This window comes from Muntiacus reevesi, chromosome 15 (genome assembly GCF_963930625.1).
Source record: "Muntiacus reevesi chromosome 15, mMunRee1.1, whole genome shotgun sequence".
In the NCBI taxonomy this organism is placed as follows: domain Eukaryota; kingdom Metazoa; phylum Chordata; class Mammalia; order Artiodactyla; family Cervidae; genus Muntiacus; species Muntiacus reevesi.
This window is the reverse complement of record NC_089263.1, coordinates 6,406,918-6,428,950: the sequence shown is the minus strand read 5'-3', so window position 1 is coordinate 6,428,950 and position 22,033 is coordinate 6,406,918. Positions and strand designations below refer to the sequence as shown.

The 22,033-nt window shown below is 35.9% G+C and overlaps 1 protein-coding gene across 3 annotated transcripts in view; it reads left to right on the top strand.

Annotated features, from left to right (window-relative positions):
• Positions 1–22,033, top strand: part of LRRC28 (leucine rich repeat containing 28) — a 206,388-nt gene that overhangs the window by 97,793 nt on the left and 86,562 nt on the right. For 2 of the 3 annotated variants that reach the window (XM_065906675.1, XM_065906674.1), the window contains exon 6: positions 11,823–12,029. The exons of the other annotated variant lie outside the window; for it this stretch is intronic. In XM_065906675.1, coding sequence (XP_065762747.1) covers positions 11,823–12,029 — 207 coding nt within the window. The remainder of the gene's footprint in view (positions 1–11,822; positions 12,030–22,033) is intronic. 3 annotated transcript variants of the gene reach the window in all.

Below are 22,033 nucleotides of genomic sequence, written 5' to 3'. Positions count from 1 at the left end.
TTCTCTTTAGAAGCACCATATAATTTTTCTGTAATACTTACATTTAACAGAAAATGTATAAACTTTTTTCATATTATAATGACAGAACTTGTAAACCTTCAGCAATTTAGAGTTGTATAGCAGTGCTGTAAATATATATATATATATTTATGAGATTTTGCTTTCTGTTTTATTTCAGTGAACTGAAATGACATTAGGAAATTCAGATTCTAGAATTTAATCACAGATTTTTGTGTGACCCCTCTTATACCAAATAAATATAATAGTAAAATTTTTAAAAACCCTACTGTAACAGGGGTTTATAATTGTGGCATCTTTTATTCTAAGGAATCCCAAAGTATGTGATGAAGTACCGTATTAGTATGTGATCAGTTCAGTTCTGTATTTTTATAGAAGTAATATATGAGCATAGAAATAAATAGTAGAGGAAAGTTTAAAAATGAAAAGTTAACATATTTTTATGCCCTTGCTTCTTTCCTAGCCTTCATATTGAGTACTTTTTTTTTTCATTCAGTAGCAGGTAGCAAATCAAGGAACTTACTCTTATATTAACAGTCAACATGTACAAATTAAGATTTCTCTAATGTAAAATTTCTTATGTTAATGGTAATTGAGTTTCTTTTACAGAGTGTATATTTAGAAATCAGTTATGTTTTGAATTTAATTTGGAATTAGTTTAATTGATGGAGAATTATTTTTAAACTATGGTTCATATTTTGAGCAAAAACTAACCAATGGTATATTTTTCCATTGATTTATAAGTGTTCATCAACCATTTTGTTTTCTCATGGGAATTTCAAAGAAATAAACTTGAATGAATCAATTAGAAATGTATTTACACTAAAAATTATCACTCTAAAATTTTCCCCTATTTTTAGTTTAGAAAGTGATATGAAAGCAATCATTATTATAACAGTATTATTCATTTCAGATAGTGAGATGTGGATTGCTTGTAGTTATTCTCTGCAGTGTAGTAGAATAAAAAAATAAATTTTTATTCTGGGCTATGATACAATGATATTTCTTGAGACAGTGATTATAATAGTCTCATGCCAACAATGGACACCTGGTGGTCTCATTCAGGTCAAAGCCTAAAAACTCCATTGTGCTACCTTAGTAAAGAGGAAAAAAGCCTACAATCACTAAAATATAAAGTGAAAATCTGCGTAGGTTGTGTCCATAAATCTTATAGAATGTGTAAGATAAAGGATTTTTCCAAGTGGTCATCCATGTACTGACACAAAGCAATAATAAAGATACAAAGTTTTAGAATAAAGGCCTTTAAATTTCTTAGAATATATCTGAAGAAGAGACATGTCATTTTTCTCTAGTAGTAGTTATAATTGCCACTTAACAAGAATATTTTCTTAGATACTTTTTCTTATCTTCTGTAATACTCTCAGTGACATTTTGCTAGGTATGGTACCTCAAATGTCATATTGACTGTTTGATTAGATAAATAATAAACACCTGGCAAATAACTTATTTTGAAGAACATTCAATTAAAGTTTAGTGCATGATTTAGTCATAGGCTACGAACCAGGTAAAATGTCAATACAAAGTGATTCTCTTTTTTGAAGCAATGTCTTTAACGTTTTAAAATTTCTATTGGGAGGGAATTAATTGACAAGCTTGATACCCAGACATAAATATTTAAGTTAAATCAGTTTCTGTTGTTTCTTACATGTCATATATTTCAGAGCATTTTATTTTGAAGCTTCCAAATTACATTTAATTATCTTTCATAAATAAGACAACTTCTTAATTGCTAGTTTGCTGTTCTTAATTTAAAATGTTATTTTTGTTTATTGCTTATAACAGGCAAAAGAACAGTTAATAGATTTTCTCAATGAACTTTTTGGTATTTTCAATATTATTTGTAATCTATGTTTTAGTGTCACTTTGACTTCTGTGATTAAAAAGGATTAGAGGGGGCCAGAATGGAAGTAAGAGACTAGTTAAGGAGGCAGTTGATGAGTCAGGCAAGAGAGAATAGTGGTGCTTGGTTCAGGGTGGTAAGAGTGGAGTCAGAGAAGACAGATTCGGTACATATTTTGCAGTGTGGCCTGTCATGAGGCACTCAACAGCCTCTGTTCTCTATTTTTCTCTACCTGTAGGTGAATTGCCAAGTTATAATAGTGTTCCCAGATTTGGTCATTACTGAGTTCAAAAAATATCCATATAAAAAAGGGATTGTTATATATATGTATTTTTATTCAGTAGAAGAGATCTGGTCATTTGTTAATTACTTATTCTTCATTACTACTTGTTTATCTATGGAAAGAACCAACAAGTTAGGCAAAGTATTGTGTGATCAAAAGATCTGAAAGATGTGCTAGCCAGAGATGCATAGAGCATGGGGGTGCCTGACTTAAAGTTAGTGATAAGACAAAGAGCTGCCTCCTGCAGAGGGCTCTTCTCTGAAAAAACTTTTTCCTGCCAAAAGCTGCTTACAAAAAGATATTTATATTCAGATCTTACATTTAAAATATTATGTAGTATGGTGAGCTGAAAAAATAGAGCTATTTATTGATTTTTCTACCATATACTATTGAATTACATGAGATATTTCCTGTAATCATTTGAGGGATGTGCTGTTCTGTCTCCTTTTTACAGGTGATTTTTAAGTTAACATCAAACCAGTGATCTAAATATTTGAGTAAATAACCCAAAACTGCACAGCTGACAGTTTGAACCTATTTCTGCATACTGGAATATGTGCATTTCACTGCACAATCAAGCAAAAGAGAATGAATCTAGAGAGGAACTTAACTGTGTATAGAATGGAGTTTAGCTGGCATTGAAATATTGTCTTTTATTTCTCTGTATGCTCTTCCTAACCCAGTGTGCTTTGGATCTCAATTTAGAGCTGTTTTTAGTGGTACCGGAAAAAGCCAGTGCTTGAAAGTATCAAGCCTTGTTATTGACTGTGTGGTCACTGGCTTGGCATGGAGTGGGTGGCTTCCTTCCCATTCCCATTTAAATTTTAGGTTAGGTCAGTATGCATCAGCAGAGAATGATGATTTAAAGGAGACTTATTTTCTTTTGTTTGAAATTGGCACTCTAATGTTATTTTTAGGCTCAGTCTAGGTACTTACTATGTGGCAGTAATGAAATCATTTTCAGGATATTCTATAAGTAGCTGAAACGTTAAGGTATTGTATATTTAGCATGAAAGTAAAGAGTGCGAGCAACTGAAGTTAGGATTATTCTAAGCACACTAAAGCAATGCAGTGTCCAGACTGATGTTTACTTGCTGGGAAGTGATGTGATGACCCAGGCCAGCTGAGAAGAGTGGGGTTCCACTCGTATTCCAAAAAGAATGCATTGTAACTTTACATCAGGAATACTTCATTAATTTCAAGATGGCATAGTAGTAAATACTTTGAAGGTGTCATCAGACTAATTGGTAATAAAATTAATTATAAACAATTTTATTAAAAAGAAGCATAGTACCATATTGTAAAAGACTTCAACAAATGCAAGTAAAACATTATTAGAAATCTAAACAGCTAAGAACTGATTAAATTATATGAATTTATACTAAGAATAATTATTCTGATTTACAGTGTTCAGATGATCAGCATATGAAATTTTTTAATGTACATGTTTAATTTATGTATTATATTCAATGGAAATGTTATTTTTAGCTTTTGGAAAGAATTTTTAAAAAATAATTTTTGTTAGTGTTTTTATTTTTTTTAACATAAAGGAAAAGTCACCCTTTTGAATTATGTAATCACCTTTACAATAAAATATAGAAGAATTTCAGCACCCTCCATGATTCTTTTATGCCCCCTTATACCAGCCTTCATACACCCTGCCAGGCCCTGAAACCACTATTCTATTTTGTACTTCTGTGTGCTGTGCTTAGTCGCTAAGTCGTGTCCGACTCTTTGTAACCTATGGACTGTAGATCTCCTGGCTTCCCTGTCCATGGGGATTCTTCAGACAAGAATACTGGAGTGGGTTACCATGCCCTCCTCCAGGGGATCTTCCCAACCCAGGGATTGAATCCAGGTCTCCCACATTGCAGGCGGATTTTTACCATTTGAGCAGAATATCATATAAATGGAGCTATACTTAAGTACCCTTTGAGTTTGACTTCTTTCACTTAGCATGATGCATTTGAGATTCAACCATGTTGTTATATATATAACATATATATACATAGTTGTTATGCATTTCTTAGTATTTTATCCTAAGGAGCATGTCATCTGTGAATAAAGAAATTTTTACATCTTTTCCAGTCTTGATACTTCTTGTTTGTTTTGCCTTATTCATTTGTTAGATATCTGAGTAGAAAGAGTGGATCTTCTTGCCATGTATGTGTATTGTCCCCCTAAATGTAGTCAGTCATTGTTCTCTTGTTATTTTCAAGATTTTCTAGTCTTTCACAGTTTAGATTGCCAGGAGAAATATCAATAACCTCAGATATGCAGATAACACCATCCTTATGGCAGAAAGTGAAGAAGAACTAAAGAACCTCTTGGTGAAAGTGAAAGAGAAGAGTGAAAAAGTTGACTTAAAGCTCAGCATTCAGAAAACTAAGATCATGGCATCCGGTCCCATCACTTCATGGCAAATAGATGGGGAGACAGTGGAAACAGTGGCTGATTTTATTTTTCTGGGCTCCAAGATCACTGCAGATGGTGATTGCAGCCATGAAATTAAAGGATGCTTGCTCCTTGGAAGGAAAGTTATGACCAACCTAGATAGCATATTAAAAAGCAGAGACATTACTTTTTCAACAAAAGTCTGTCTAGTTAAGGCTATGGTTTTTCCAGTAGCCATGTATGGATATGAGAGTTGGACTGTGAAGAAAGCTGAGTGCCGAAGAATTGATGCTTTTGAACTGTTGTGTTAGAGAAGACTCTTGAGAGTCCCTTGGACTGCAAGGAGATCCAACCAGTCCATCCTAAAGGAGATCAGTCCTCGGTGTTCATTGGAGGGACTGATGTTGAAACTGAAACTCCAGTACTTTTGCCACCTGATGCGAAAAGCTTACTTCATTTGAAAAGACCCTGATGCTGGGAAAGATTGAGGGCAGGAGGAGAAGGGGACGACAGAGGATGAGATGGTTGGATGGCATCACTGACTCAATGGACATGGGTCTTGGTGGACTCTGGGAATTGGTGATGGACAGGGAGGCCTGGCGTGCTGCCTGGAGTTCATGGGGTTCATGGGGTTGCAAGGAGTCGGACACGACTAAGCAACTGAACTGACTGACTGTTTGATTATGATGTGTACAAGTTTGGATCTCTTTGTGTTTATCCTACTTGGTTTTTATTGAGCTTCTTGGATCTTTGGTGTAATATTTTTAATCAAAATTTGAATTTGTAGCCACTATTTTAAAAAATATTGTTTTTCTTCACTTTCATTCTCCTTTCCTTTTAATGGGAATCCTATCACACATATGTCTGTGTAGCTGGTTTTATCCTATAGATCTCCAAGACCCTGTTCACTTCACTTCAGTCTTTTTTGCTAATTTCTCTTTGGATAAATCTTGTTACCAGTTTATACTGATTTCTTATCTGCATATTCAGATCTGCTGGTAAGGCTGTCTAATGAATTTTCTTTTCACTTGTACTTTTCAACTCAAGAATTTTCATTTTCTTGTTTCTCTTTATTGAGAATGTTTTCTGTTTTTCGAATCATTGTCATAATTTTATCTCATTCTTTAAACTTTTTCTTTTAGTTCTTTCAGTGTATTTATTATAGCTGCTCTTTATTATAGCTACTGTCATTGTCTGCTAAATGCAACATCTAGGTCCAGTTCGAACCAATTTCTATTTTCTATTACCCATTTTTTCTTGACTATGGGTTGTGTGTGTATTTGTCACTCAGTCATGTCCGACTCTTTGCAACCCCATGGACTATAGCAGGTCAGGCTCCTCTGTCCATGAAATTCTCCAGGCAAGAATACTGGAGTGGGTAGCCACTCCCTTCTCCAGGGGATCTTCCATACCCAGGGATCAAACCCAGGTCTCTTGCACTGTAGGCAGATTCTTTACCATCTGAGCCCCTAGGGAAGCCCAAGCATGGGTTACACTTTCCTGTTTTATTGCATGTCTTTTAATTTTAAAAAATTGTACATTTAAAAAAATATATTGTAGTAACTCTGGATCCTGATTATTTTTTCATACTTGAAGATTGTTGCTATCTATTTATTTGTTTATGTTAGTAATTTGCCTGGACTAAAAAACATGAAGTTCTGTTCCTCTGCAGTGTATGACTGATGTCTCTTTTGTGGTTTTTTTTTCTTATTGTTTTTGCTTTAATTTTTAAATCTACCTTTTTATGATTTGGCCCTGTGTCCATGTAACATAGTAGTTGAACACCTTTACCTAGTAAGACTCTATGCTGTGTGTTTGGATTCAGAAACACATTTAACATTTAGGCAATTTTCAAGTTTCCCCAGCCTTTATTTTCTGTTGAGTCCTGTGTTGTCTTCTGTTCACCTGTGCAAATTCGTGTAGACCTGGGATACGTAAATAGCTTGAGCCCTCTTTGATCTTCCTTGAGCTTGCTCACCACTCTAGTCAGCCTGGGATATGTGGAGAGTCTATCAAATGCTTTCTCACCATTTTATATCCTGTCCCTTCTTGTTATATTTTTGGCTCATCTGCCCATTCCCTTGCTTGTGCCAACCAGCAACCCTTCAGCTGATAAAATTATTGGTCTTCCATATTTGCTTGTGACCAAGGTTCCTAATTGTTATTGACAACAGTACTGGGTATGGGTTTTTCATTTTCACTCCAGATTAACCCCGTGACTTTTGTTCCAAGCCAGCCCACTCCATCAGTAAAGCTGTTGCTTGTTTGCAGCCTACTCTGCCATATTAGAGCTATTATCCTAACCAAGTTGGATGGGAGAATGGGAACCATCCAAAGGAAGCATGCCACAGATTTCTGTTCTTCATATCCAAAGTGTAGGAGTTTTTCACGAATAAGATATTCTCTGTTGAAAAGCACAGGTCAATTTTCAGAGTGCTGAAATTGTTGCTTTTGATAATTTTGAGTGATTTTATAGTTGCTTTTTCAGAGGAGGATTTGACATCCTCCTCACTCCATTATAATACAAGTTCCAGCTTTGGGGGGTATTGTTTGCATAGCATATGTTTATATTATTTATGTTTTGTCCGTCTATGTATACTTAAAATGGATTCCTTTTAGATAGAATATACTGAGGTCTTATTTTAAAGTGCAACCTGATAATCTGTTTTATTAGGTGTTCTTGGGCTGTTTGCTTTTAATATTGTTATTGATCTTGTTAGATTTAGGCCTGTCATTTTGTTATTAGTTGTCTGTTTGTAACATCTGGTTTTATTTCTTTGTTTTCTTTTCCCTGCATTTTTTGGTATTATTTGAATATATTTTTGTTTTCTGTTTTAATTCATTTATTGGCTTTTTAGGTTTATCCTTTTTTTGGTATTTACCTTATTTTTAGTTATAGCTTTAGAGATTGCATTATACAGATCTTTCAAAATCTGCTTTGGAACTACTTTTACTTTACCCCACTAATCTGTGTTATACTTATCCTAAGTAGTTTATCATATATTGAAATGCTTTCAGCAGTTATGCATAACAACTTAAAAGGAGAAAAGTGATAGTTTGTTATATTTACCCAGATATGATAACTCTTAAATTTGAAGACATAATTCTAAAGCTTCAAAACTTTGGTTAAAGACATAAATTTTCAAATTTAAAAAGCTCAGCAGACCCCAGATAGGATAAATTCAAAGAAAGCCATTTACAGATACCTCATAATCAGTCTGCTAATGACTAAAGATAGATAACCAATCTTGAAAACACCTAAAGAAATAATGATTCCGATAATTGTAGATTTCTCCTCAGACACCATGGGAGGCTGGAAGATAGTGGAACACCATCTTTAAAGTACTGAAAGTAAAGAATGGTTAGCCCTGAATTCTGTATCTAATGAAAAGAATTTCTGAGAATTACAGTGATAATAAAGACATTCCCAGAGAAAAGGAAAGCTAAGAGAATCTGTTGCCAGCATACCTGCTCTAAAAGAAACAAAATTTCTTCAGGCTGGTGGAAGTGATATAATCAGGAAGCTTGGATCTTCAGGAATGAAGGAAGAGCCGCAAAATATATGAGTATCCTGTCGCCCTGGCCTCAGTGTAGCCTCTGAATTTGACCAAATTTGCTAGATTTCTGATTGGCTAATAGCTTTCCAGTTTTTAACCTGAGCCCTTACTTTGAACTCTGTGTCTGTTTTCCTGTATGATAGGTTACCACCCCAGGTTTATTTCCTGTCTCTGGTGTTTAAGTTAGAATCTTAGACAAAGTTTGTTTGACTCTATTGTTTTCTAAAAATGTGCTTCCCATTAGCTGAGCTTAACAACTATATATATATTTTTTATTTTGTTGGGATAAAGATGCCAGATATAGTCTTATATTTGTGGCCTATTGTAGAATGGTCATGAAAATTATGTTTAATTCAGTTCTCCTGAAAGGCTATTTAATTTTATTTCACTCTCTTTCCCAAATACTTTCATAGGATGACAAAATTATTAATTTCTCAACCATATTGTATATAGTATTTCACTCAGTATTGTAATTGGAGTAATAATTAGCTCAGTTTTCTTCTAACAGATGAAAAGACATATATAGTAAGCTACTTATACAAAAACATCCTTTGTTACATTTGTTCATTTAATGCAGTCCTGCCTGTTTAAGTCTTATTTATCACTTATAGGGAATAAGAAATGTCAGCTCTATTTTCTCTTCCCATTCCTTAGTACTTTGACCTTTGATACCGACACTGTATTCTCATTTTCTTTGTCATGAGTGTTATTAATTTTAATATCTGAAAATGTGTGCCTATCTGTCAAAACAAAGTGTGAATCTGTTAAAAAGTAAATAATCAAATTATAGGAAACTTAAATTCACCATCACTTATTTCCTCATTTCACAGAATCAAAATGGTGGGCAATGACAAGCCTTAGTAATTTTTCCCCCACCCCCCACAGCCCCGCCAGCCTTAGTAATTTTTGCAACCATGTCAAAACACTGTTTTATGCACTTAATCACTTTTGAAATATGATGAGAATAGTTTATTTTGCTCGCTCCCGTGTGATTTTTGATGGGTTTTTCAAATTCCTTTAAATAGGTGGCTTTATAGGTACTGCATTTCAGAAGTATTGATATACTTAAAATTTCGTTTCTACAGAAAGAATGTTTTTAGCATTGACTTAGAGTGTAATAGTCTAGAAACTTGAAAATAATCTTTGATTTTTTTTTCCTGTTTCACTATTTTCAATTTCCAGCCAAGCTTACTCTCTGCTTTTCTTAAAACCTCTCTGGAATTTACCTTTAAACTCTATCACACTGCCTCTGTTCTCATAACTGTCTCCTTGTCTCCCCAGCTGACTCTCTTTTCATTTCATTGCTTTTTGCATAGTTACCATTTTCATATTTCCAAAAGAGTCCCTTCATCCTTTGAGAATTTTCAGAAAGTGTTATGTTCTTACTGTAATAAGTTCAAACTTCTCTCACCAGTATTCATTATCATCCATGTCTCCACCAAGCCCTCTGTATTGAACTTATTTTCTCCTTTTTTCCCATTGGTATCTTGGGTACTTGTCAGGTCTCAGGTAGTCATTGTGCATGTTGTAGTTATCTTTTTACTTGCATGCCTTTCTTCACGCTTTCAACCTCATCTCCATGCCTAGCTTGAAATGCTATATCCATTTTCTTTTTAACCTGTTCAAGTTCTCATTTCCTTTGATAAATTTTGCAAAAGCATCTCCAGCCCGTCATCTAGCTCTTTTTTTTGGTCCCCTGAGCTCCTATGACACAGTGTCTTTTATGTGTAATGTGATTCTCAGTGGCAGAGACCTTGTCTTGTTCTCTCAGCACCTGGCCCCATGGTGTGTAAGCTGATTGGTTGCATTTCTGTCCCATTTCACACCCATAATAACTTCATAAAGTGAGGTCAGGAAGATTCCTTTGTTTCTTTTTGTTTTTGTTCAATGCTAAAACATAATTATTCTGTCAATTCCTTCACCCTCCATTCCCCATCAGAAGCAATCTGAATAGATAGGCAGGAAGACTTAGCTAGAGGAAATACTTTGCTAATGGAGCCAAGAATGAAATTGAGCCCCGTGAGCATCAGTTTGGTAAAAATAGAATAAAACCCTTATTGGGAGTCACAAACATTCACTGAATCCTATCTCCTGTCTTCAAATACGTCTTTGTGCAGTATTGGGGAAATTAGAAAATAAAGTGTGAACTTCTCAGCTTATCACAAATCTCTTCTAGATATTAGTAAAATAACTAGAAACTAATGTATTTTTGCACTTGTATTGCTTTTATAAAAAGCAGTTATTAAAAATATTCCTGTTAAGAGTAAGTCCATAATAAACACTGGCAAACTTTTTTTGTAAATGATGAAATACTAAATATTTATAGGCTTTGCAGGCCACCTATGGTCTCTGTCATATATATACACACACGTACATATATGTACATATGTAGTTGTTGTTGTTGTTCTTATCATTGTTGTTGAATCTCACCACCCTTAAAAATGACCAGTGTTAGCTTGCATGCATTACGAAAGTGGACAATGGGTCCGATTTTGCCTGTGAGCCATAGTTTGCCAAGCTGTTTGCCAATAAGAAAAGCTAATCTGTGTAATTGGACATCTAAGAGGGCAGAAGATTTTCTCTTCTATGGAGAAGACATTGCTCATAGTAATCCAAGGCCTGAACAAACTGGAATGTGTCCAGAGGGATGTGTTCAAGTGGCCAGATCACAGGAAATCTTAACCTGAGAGGAACAACTTGTACAACAGGTCAGGTTAGATAAGTGAGAGAGGGCATTACAGTGGTCTTCAGCGTGGGAGTCCCATGAATGAGAGAAGCAGACTTGTCTTGCACAGTGCTCCCTGTAGAGCCTCAAGTGTGGTGTGCAGCCCTGGGCAGTCAGGCCCTTCCCGCAGAGATTGGTTAGCAGAACCTCCTCTGCTCTGAATGCTTCCTGGTGGTGTTCCCTGAAAAGGACGGAATACCTTGTAAAGAGCTCCCCTCCCACCCACCTTCGGCCATGGTCAGTTAGTGTGTGACAGAGACATAGTTGTACTTGTCATGGAATAGATTACAAATATAGGCACCAATAATAAAGGAATATTGGAGTTAAATGGAAGGATTTCCTTTGGGTGGAATTAAAGTGAATCTTCATAGGAAATGTACATTTTGGGCTTTAAAAGAGGAACCACGTGGCTGTACAATATCTAAAAATGTTACAATAATTGCATATTATTACCATAATTTTTACTGTGGTAAAAATTTCAAAAGCTGTCCTTGTGCTTAGTCCAGAAATGTTCTACTTAGTTCACATGAACAAGGTGCACTTACTGGGATACTGTAATATATATATTTTTTAAGTCTCCTACTTCAATAGAAGGTAAAAAACCACTAAAGTAGCAAGAATCAGATACCATGAAGTGATTGTAATTGTTCTTTCACATTTGCAATGACTTTGTGATCCATCAGGAAGCAGAAGCCATAGTAACAGACTTGGCTCAGATTCTTCACTTTGTGTTTCTCCTTTCTCCATGCCAGCACTTTTCCTCTGTTAAAAAAATTCTGGCAGACTAATTTAAAGATATCTACGTAGGTTGGATTATTTGCCTACTGGACCTATCCTGCACTTCAGTCAGTATTCATGTCTGTGGAAGTAGTAGCAGCTACTAATTTTATTTGGTTGAACTGTTACAGTATTGATTTATTTTATTTATTTAATTAATTCATTTAATCAGAATGCAATTTATCTTAATTTTGATTTTGGTTGTAGAGGTTGGCGATTTGAAGGAGCTGCAGACACTAGACATTTCTACCAATCGTTTGCTAACTTTACCCGAGAGGCTTCACCTGTGCCTTTCTCTGCAGTACCTCACTGTGGACCGAAATCGTCTATGGTGTGTTCCGCGCCACCTCTGCCAGCTGCCCAGCCTCAATGAGCTCTCCATGGCTGGAAACCGTCTCGCATTTTTGCCACTTGGTAAGTAATCCTGTTTGTATGGCAATGCAAAACAGCTAAAGAATAAGATGGAAAGCCTTTGCTTCCTTGACTGGGAAGGATTAGTTAGTTTCCTTTATTGTGTTTTATGTTGACGATGCTTCTCTAAATTCATTTTTGCAATGAACAAAGCATCATTCCCAGGTAACACATAAAGTTTATTTCTGCTATGGATTTCATATTTTTAAAAAACCTGTGCTAAAAGTTTATTTAGGGAAAAAAAAAAGAAATATGAGGTGATTTACTCAGAGAAAGGAATTAAAATGTATGTATATGTAAAATATGCAAATAGATATTATATATGTATATTTTATATATGTAAAACTATAAAATTGACAAGTGGTATTGAGCAAGATGAAAGAATAGCTACTGTGCAAATATATCTGTTTAGACATTAGCTTCCATGTAGAAAAGATGTCATTGAGTATCCTAATGATTAGTATTGCCGGATAACCTTTCTAGACAATTTTAAAGACTTTTGACCCGCTGAGCTAGAAATGTCAACCTGGCTAAGCAATAACGTGGTGTACACTATAGAATTCTATAGCAGCCCATCTCAATATAAGATATGTTAAAGAACATAGGCCTTTAGTAAAATAATGCGTTAATATTCACTGAGAATTGGATTATTTTGTTAACTTGTAAGAAACAGAACTGACATTTTAAAAAAATTAAAATTTGAAGCCCCACAGAGCCCTAAATTGTCAGAATAAGCATCATATGATATTGTTCATTAAAGCATTTTTAAAATGCATAATTTATCTTGAGGGCAATGAAGTGAATAATTTAGTAGTCCCTGAAAGGAAATATTTTCTACCATAATACAGTGCATAAATTATTTTCAATAAAAAATATCTTTAAGAAAACTTAAATCCTGAGAGAATTGAAAATATGAGAGACGTGAGCATCAGTTTGAGTAATAATAAATAATTATCCAATTTAAAAAGATTACTTTTCTAAATATAATTAAATTCTTTTTTAAGATTAAGAAGCTAAAGTAAAACCATTTCAGAAACAAGCTACATTCCTAAGAAATTAGAGCTTTCTTTCAAGTGAGCAAATTATTGAATATAAATTGATATTAGAAAATAAATATACCCCTGCTGCATAAACCACAGCTTGTAGAACAATTATAGTGGACAAGCACCAAGTTACAAATCTAAAGATACAAGTTCTAGACTATCTCCATCACTTTGTAGAGCATTACCTGGAGAAAGTCACCAAAACGTCTCTCAGCTCATTTTCCTTATCTGGAACCAGAAATGATACATTTATCCTACTTACTTTAGTTATTTTGAAGGTACATAAGATAGCTGTTTTTTATCTCCTCTAGCCATGATTCCTCACCCCCCAGTCAGTTCTGCTCATTCCTACCTGTTGTTTCACCAGGGACACCGTGCAGCATGTGCTGGGATGACAGGGGTGTTGGGAGAAGAGAGGGAAGCCATCCCAGCAGATGGCTGACCGCTGTTAACATTCGAGGTGCTGAGGAGTGTGGCGATAGCAGCAGCTGACCCGAGTGACGGCCGTGGGTAGAGGACAGAGTCCTCTGCAGTTGGCCCGGCTGCTTTCTGCTTTGACACCTCCCTTATGCACTGAGGCATCTTCTCTATGCACTGTGGTGAGTGCTGCTGTGGCTTACCGACGTGGGCATCTCTTCTTCAACTCTCAGTGTTCAGTGGTGAGGAGAGCCTTACCAGTTAGTTTCTATCTCCAGGCTTCTTGTCACCCCCAAAGCCTTGCTGAACTTGTTAATATGTTATCAAAGAGAGGCAAGAAGGTCTGCACTGGGTTCTGAGCAGGATCCCTCCCAACATTCAAGCTCTCCAGAGCTCAATCCTGGGACTGTGGACAACCAAATATGCTGAAGCAACTTTCACACTCCCCAGGGCGCCATCCCAGCTCGTGAGGCTCTCAGCCCTGGCTGGACATAGGCCTGTGGGCAGGCTTTCCCTCATGCTAGGAAGTTGTACAGGCAAGAGGGTCTGGTGAAGACCGTCCAGCGAGAAGGAAGCAGGCTGCCTGGAGCAGTGCTCTGCCCTGGCCTCAGACCGGGTTCTTTGAGAACAGCGTGAATAAAGGGCCAGATAACTGAGACAAGCTCTGGGGGCCTTTCTCCACTGTTGGGTTGGATGGTCTTTGTGAAGAAGTGGATGAGACAGCCAGAGAGCTGTAGGGTGAGGTTGCCCAGAGGGCTTCAGGAGAGCAGAGGCTACATACTCTGTGCAGATGAGGAACTCGAAGCTGACAGAAGTATCAGCAATCTTCTCAGTCTGATTATGGTTTTTGATTTTTTTGTTTTCAACACCATAGAAGGTAGATTTGGAAAGGGAATTTAATTAAGTCTTTAGGAAGAAAATAAATGCATAGCTGTCCTTCCATGGACTCTGTGTGCTTGAAACCTTTCCTCCAACTCCTTTCTGATACAGCAAAACTGTCTGATGCTAAAACCTATACAGGACAGAGTAAAATGAGCAGGCAGCTGCTCACACCACCTTTCCTCAGAGAACTGAATTGTTGAAAACTTAGCATATAGGGATGCCTTTGTAATGTAGTTGAGTCAGATACAGTGTGAATACACATCCACACAACTCAAGGTTTCAAATAGAAGGCTTCTATGTTTAACCATGATTCTAATGTAGGAGCTGAGTGTTTATGAAATATCTTTAATATCTCTAATATCTCTGCCTGTGATTAGAGGAGAGCTACTTATTGAATTCAGTTTCTTGCCACAGAACTTTGGACAAAGCAGTTTTTAGGACAAGGCAGTTTTTTTATGGGGCTTTTATGTCAGATTATAGTGTCTTCATAAAGCAGTTACAGAAGCTATAGTACGGATGACTTAAATCACTTATAATGCTATCTAAATCTTTAACACCCATGGAGTGTGTTCTTTTTAAGATGAAAAATTGTATCAAGAAAGGAGGATGTTCCTGTTATAGCTATACCATGACAGCTGAGTGACAGACTAGTCTACACACAGAAGCTCTGTTCCCACTGCTGACTGTCAGTGAGGAGGAGAGGAAATTAATCGCATGTACCTTGTGCTATGAGATTTAATAAAGGTCTTGTTGATTCAGTATAGCTCTGTAGACTAAATAGCTCATAAGTATGTGACTCTCCTCTGGGCTTCTGAAAATATAGGAAAATACAAGGTAAAGGATTTTTTTCCCCTAAGGTGTTTTTTTTTAACTAGGTTTACTGATTGCTCTTGCATAATTAATAAACCATTATTCAGTAATATCTACAACTTATTTAATGTTGAATAATAGATACAAGTTCCATGAAGTTGCCGTGTACAAATTGACTATGGAAGAGTATTCTTTAGTTAACCCCCAGGAAGTGCTGTGTCAGCTATACTCAATGTCAGGAACTTCTGTAGTTTAAGATAATAAAAGTTGCACCCATGATGGCAGGTGGAATTTATGAGTATTATTTAGAAAACAGTGAATGAATTCTTAACCAAAAACATTTGGCAGGTGATGTTGAGGTTAACAGAGTATCCTGGTGTATGGATTCCCATGTCATAAGCCCCAAAATTAGTGAGAACACAGCTTCCTACTATTGGGAAATTATTTATGTTTCTAAATCAGTCCAAGAGTAGTTGTTCCTTGGACATTCTAGTAATAAAGTATTTATTTTCTCAGGAGGAGTTATTCTGTGTGCCAAGGACTTGGCCTGTAAGTAAAATGATAGCTTTTTATTGGGGCTATACCCTGTAACTTTTATAGGGATATAAAAGTGTACTTTTTATCACATAACAGGAGATTGCTTCAGTTTTTGTGGTAGCTGTATTCATTTTTCCTTTGTAGGAGTAGGATACCTTGTGTAGGGTGAAAAAAAAGTTTATGCCAAGTATTGGTGCAATTTTAGAAAGTAGCTTGTAGGCATTTTCAAAACCCATGCTGAAATCTTTTTGTTGTTGTTGCAAATGGTATATAAATGACACAATTTTTTAACTACACTTATTTTTACTATTGCTTCTCATTCCTGCTTTCTCTGTATCTGCTTAGAAGGTCAGGAAAAGAATTGGTGTTTACTGTTTTTTAAGAAAATATTTAAATCCATGAAGTGAGGCTATTTAAACTTCAACTCCAGTATGGACACCAGATGGAAACCAGTTAATAATTCCTTAATCTCAGACTTAGAGATGAATGTAAACTGTACTTTACTGAACCATAGAATGTATTTGATCTGCAGCTTGAAGAAGTACTGCATTGAGGTCATTGTTTAATGGGAATAATTTGCAAAGTTTGTAGCCTTAAATACGTTTCAGTGCTAAAATATTTTCTTCTGGTTCAGACTAGAAGCCCAGAGGTTGGAATCAGTCTTATGTTTGAGTAGAAGGTATCTTCTGCTTTCCAAGGAGGGACCAAAAATCATGTTCTGTAGGGATTGTTGGACAGGTCTCCAATCAAAGGCATAATGAAAAAGGAGAAAAGAAAGTCTTGAAAACAAGGTTCAAAAACTAGTAGTGGGAAGAAATGAGAGAGAAGTATTCTATTAACTAAAGTTTATATAGACCCTACTTTGGGAATAAAGTTGTAACTCTGAAATGTGTATTTTTTCAAGAAAGTGGGTGTTCACTTCTTCTTTTGAGCTCCTTTTTTTTTGGCAAGTATTTATTTAAAAAATTTTTTCATCCTGGTGTGACTTACTTATCTGACTTTTTCCACTATCTTAACGAATCCCCTCTGCTTTATTTTTTCATCATTTCAGATCTTTACTCTTGCCTTAAGGTTTTCTTAGGGCCGAAACAGGATTATTTAATATGACTGAGTTGATAGGATTATTTAATATGGCTTCTCTAGTGTGGGCAGACGTTGACTTTTCCTGTGCTAATGAAGAGGAAAGTTCACCTAGAGTAGGTGAGCTTTAAAGGGACAAATGTGTATTTTTCTCAAAGTTTTTGGAATAGGGTTTGGGGTAGGCAATGATTAATATGAAAAAACTGAAACTCTATTTTCCTCAACTATCAATTAGGAAAAAGAATTACTACTCATTCTTAAAAAGATACAGATGTGGAACAAAAATAAGTAGTGTGAGGGCTAGATTCATGAGCAGAATCTCTGCCCGCAAAGTTTTTGTTCATTTGTTTTTTAAATAGTGACAAGAATGTGCAGTACAAGCAAAGCCTGGAAGATGTTGTCAGTTGACAAGAGTCAGTCATAGTTTTCAATCAAGCTCTTAAATTTGGGGAAAAAGAGAACAGGTCCTAGTCCAGCTGAGCAAGAGCTGAAGGTCAGATGCAGAGTGAAGACGCTTTGCTCCCTGTGCTGGCTCCCCTGGCTGGAAGATTGCTCCTGTATAATTCCCAAGCCTGTGCCGGACAGTCAGCCTCAAGACTCCTTCTCTAGGATCTTCTCCGAAGGAATTCTTGGTATTTCTTGAAATTGCTGTCCTAAATCTGTAAGTCAGAACCACCCCACCACTTATCTGATCTTTTACCAAAAGTGGGGGGATATTTTGTCCATCATTTAGCTCCTTGTCAGTGTCTCCTGGTATCACACCTGGATGCTTGGGCATGCCTGTCCTCAGGCGCCCACTGCACCCATGCCATCTGCTAGGTAGTGTTTGTTACTTCCTGTGTCATGTAGGAGGGCCCTGCTTGTATGGAAATGATCTGTTAAGGAAGGCGGCTTAAGTAATATCATGGTGAAGGAGACAGGCACGCTTTTATTCATTTATTTCTGCTGCACTGTGCGGCATGCAGGATCTTGTGTTCCTCCACCAGGGATTGAATCCACAACCCCTGAAGTGGAAGTGCAGAGTTTTAACCTCTGGACCTCCAGGGAGGTCCCAGGCATCCTTTTAAATTCCAGCTGTACCATCTAATAGCTGTGTGATCTTGAACTTAGAAAGGCTATTTAGCTTGTCTAAGTCTTAGTAATGGGGTACTGTTAATACCTACTTCATAGCACTATTGTGAGAATTAAGTAAGATCTATTTAAAACACTGTATCACTCATAAATACTACATAAGCACCCAATCAACATAAACCACTTTTATTGTTTGACTAGACGGTAAGAAAGGGTTGGTGCAGCATGTGTCTTCACTTTTGTACCCTAAGCATCTAGCACCGTGTCCTGCCCATTGCTTGTAATAATTGCTTTATTACTTGACTGTGCAATGCAAATAGAGATGCTGCTGCTTGAATGTTGAAACCAACTGCAGAGAAAGCCTTCAGTTATTCAGATTTATTGAAATCAATTATTTTAACGTTGATGATCTACTGTGTGTAAAGTATTAAATCATAATTAAATCATAATTCACTGTGAAATATTATTTAGTAAAAGTTGAATAGATCAGAAAGAATATGGTTATGTAAAAGATTAAATGGTTGTGTGTGTATGTCTATTTAGAGAAACTAGCACTTTAAATAATTAATGATTCTGAAAAAGTAATCAGAAAAGTTCTCTGTCAGATGCATCATGTAGGGACTTAGTTTTAAAGAAGATTTGGGAATACACTGTAAATTATTCTGAATTCATTGTGAAGAAACCCAGATTGTATAGTAATTAAAAATGTGATTGTGACTAATAATCTGATTTATTGAACCATGATAATTGGAATAACATTGATAGAGCATTCCAAACAGCCTGCTTCAGCCTATTGCTTTCATGTTCTGGTTTCCACTGCCCCATAACTTTGTTGAATAGAATACATCATTCACCTTTTGATAAAGTGAGTGAGTTTCATGCTGGTCGTTGTGCAGTACACAGATCCTGTTTGGTCTGGCGCGCGCTGTCGCTCTGTGCCTGCTTCTGCAGTATGCTTAACGGAGCAATAGCTCGGCACACAGGAGCTTTTTGTTCCTTCCTCAGCCATGTGGACTGCATGTGCCAGGGCGTTGAAGTCAAAACAGAGAGAGAAAGAGAACTGGAGTTTGTGCAGGACTGCAAGCTTTTGCTAATTTTTAAGTAACAGTACTTTGATCTCTGAGTCTGAAAGAAAAAAAGGGAAGCATTTTAGACACAGAGCAGCACTTTAAAAAGCCACATGAAAAAGTTCTTTGTTGCTTTAACATCTATGCAGATGGACAACTTCCTTGATTTATAAAGTTCATGTACAGAGCAGTTTTTGCACAGGAACTTAAAAGTATTACTGCAATATCCTATATTATTTATTGAAAACTGTTGGTCCATTGAAATTAATGGCAGAAACAAACAGCTTATTAGCTAGTAAATTAATGATCTCTTCCAAAGTTAATTATTAAGTGAAGACTTTCTTTTGTAAGAATAGAAGAAATAGCTCTAAGCTTTTTCTTGCAGAAAATACTTAACATTTCAACAGCACCATGATTAAAAATGTCATTCCATGTGCTTGGGGTTTTGCCAGACGACGGGTTTGGCGAGAGCACACTCTCAAGAGGCTGTCACAGCCCTGCCTTTATAGCCTGTGACCTTGCTGAGTGCTTAGGTGTCTTTGCCTGGCCAGCAGGCTGTGCTGTGTCAGCTTAAAGCGGGGATTGCCTGGTTCTCCTTAGACTCCTACACTCTGTTTTGTGATCTTTACTTTATATTCAGGAAAGAGGTAAAAGACTAAGATGTTGAGTACCAGCTGTTACTCAAGGGACTAGATTGTTGACTCTTCATAACAAGCTCATGTCGTAGGTATTATTGTCTTCATTTCGTAGAGGAGGTAACTGGCTTGGAGTGTTTGATTGAAAAAGCCAGGTTTCAGAGTCCAAAGCCCATGATATCTTGTAATTTCAGTACTGTTCTTTCTTACTCTATTTGACATTGTGTTGTAATGTCTGTATTAAATACTTGTCTGTGTTAAATACTTGTCTGGTATTATACTGGTTAAAGTATTATAGGTTTGAACTCAGTTAATTCATGTTTTCTTTTACCTTCAGTAGAAAACAGTTCATCCTATTATGGGCATATATAAAAAATTATATTCCATAAACAAATTGGTCTGAAGTGTATAAACAGAAATCTTTGTAAGGTTGAAAATCTGAGATGAGGTCTAAACCAAACAGTATTTTAAAATCATCAGCTCTTCATTTTTTTCCCTATAAAACTAGGATAGGAAAGAAAACTAAACTATAGAAAAACTAGCAAGTGCCAACTTTTATTTAACTTTGTATTACGATCTTTGCATGTAGCCCCATTTAATTTGTTTCCTATGTCATGTCCCATTTTGTGTCCTTGGCTTAGGGAGATGAATCATTGTCTCTAGAGGCAGTTGCCTCCAACTCTATTCTGTGCAATTAAGGTATAGAAAAGAGTGCCTTTTGCTGCATGCCAAAGAGAATTCTCTCTTTATTGGCCTTGTACTGTAGGACATACTTCCAAATGTGTCACTAGTAATGAGAATAATAATAACTGCTATATACTGGAGAAGGATATATGCCAAGAATTCTGCTTGATAATTTATAAACTTTGTTAGTAGTTTTCACTAAAAGTAAGAAACAGCATTATTTTGCTGTTTATATAGAGGAAACTGAAGATACACATTTAGTAAATTGAAGAACTAGGATTCAAACCCAAGTTATCTGACTCCAAAATTGTATTCTTGCTCCATTAATTATTACTAGTATTCTACGCTCCTTAACTGCTGCATAAACTCAAAGAATCTTTACCTAACCTATTGGCTCTGACAAGCATATTTCAAATCAGAGCTTATTTGTATTTTATCAGTGTAGTTTCAGTTTTTAAAAAATTTCAAATTTTTCTGTATACCTTTAAAGTCTGCAGATTTCTGTATGTGATGAAAGGGTTTGTATGCATATCAGAGAAATAGTGAAAAAATACAGAAGAGGAATTTTCAGTTAAATTTTGAGGACTTTTTCATGACAAGTAGATTCTGGTATTCTATGTATATTTTTTCCATCTGTGTTTTATAAATTTGTAGCCTTTTATACTAGTTGATATGTTTATAGATGTTTACTAAAGTAGAAGTACATATTATTATGGCAGTTATGTATATATTCTTATGCTTAAACAACATACTGTATAGTCATTTAAATTTCACAGATTATACTTTCACCTTCAACTTTAACAACTTGATAAAGTTGAGGGATTAGGCACTATTATGCCATTTTAACATATGTGCATGTCTGTAAAGCTTTTGATTTCTCCTTCAAATCTGAATGAGTCTTGCTGGGTAGAGTATTTTTACTCTATTCTATTTTTTACTCTACTCTTCCTTTTATCAATTTAAATATTTTGTGCCATTCCCTTCTGACTTGTAGAGTTTCTGTTCAGAAATCAGCTGATAACCTTATGGGAGTTCCCTTTTATGTTACTTGTCATTTTTACCTCATTGCTTTTAATATGTTATCTTCATCTTTAATTTTTGTCAGTTTGATTACTATGTGTCTTAGAGTGTTCCTCCTTGGGTTTATCCTGCCTGGGACTTTCTGTGCTTCCTAGACTTCGTTGACTTTTTCTTTTTCTGTGTTAGGGAAGTTTTCAGCTGTTATCTCTTCATATGTTTTCTTGGGTCCTTTCTCTCTCTCTTCTCCTTCTGGGGCCCCTATGATGCAAATGTTAGTGTGTTTAATGTTGTCCCAGAGGTCTCTTAGGCTGTCCTCATTTTTTCTTTTTTCATTCTTTTTTAAAATATTCTGTTTAGTGGCAGTGATTTCCACCATTCTGTCTTCAGGTCACTTATTTGTTCTTCTGCCTCAGTTATTCTGCTTTTGATTCCTTCTAGTGTATTATTCATCTCTGTTTGTTCTTTAATTCTTCTAGGTCTTTCTCGAACATTTCTTGCATCTTCTCCATTCTTTTTCCGAGATCAAGAATTCACTATCATTATTCTGAATTCTTTTTTTGGAAGGTTACCTCTCTCCACTTCATTTAGTTGTTTTTCTGGGATTTTATCTTGTTCCTCCATCTAGGACATAATCCTCTGCATTTTCATTTTGATTAACTTTCTGTTGATGTGGTTTTCATTCTGGTGGACTGGGGGCTGTAATTCTTGCTTCTTGTGTTTGCTGTCTGTTGGATGAGGCTAATAGGCTTGGGTAAGCCCCC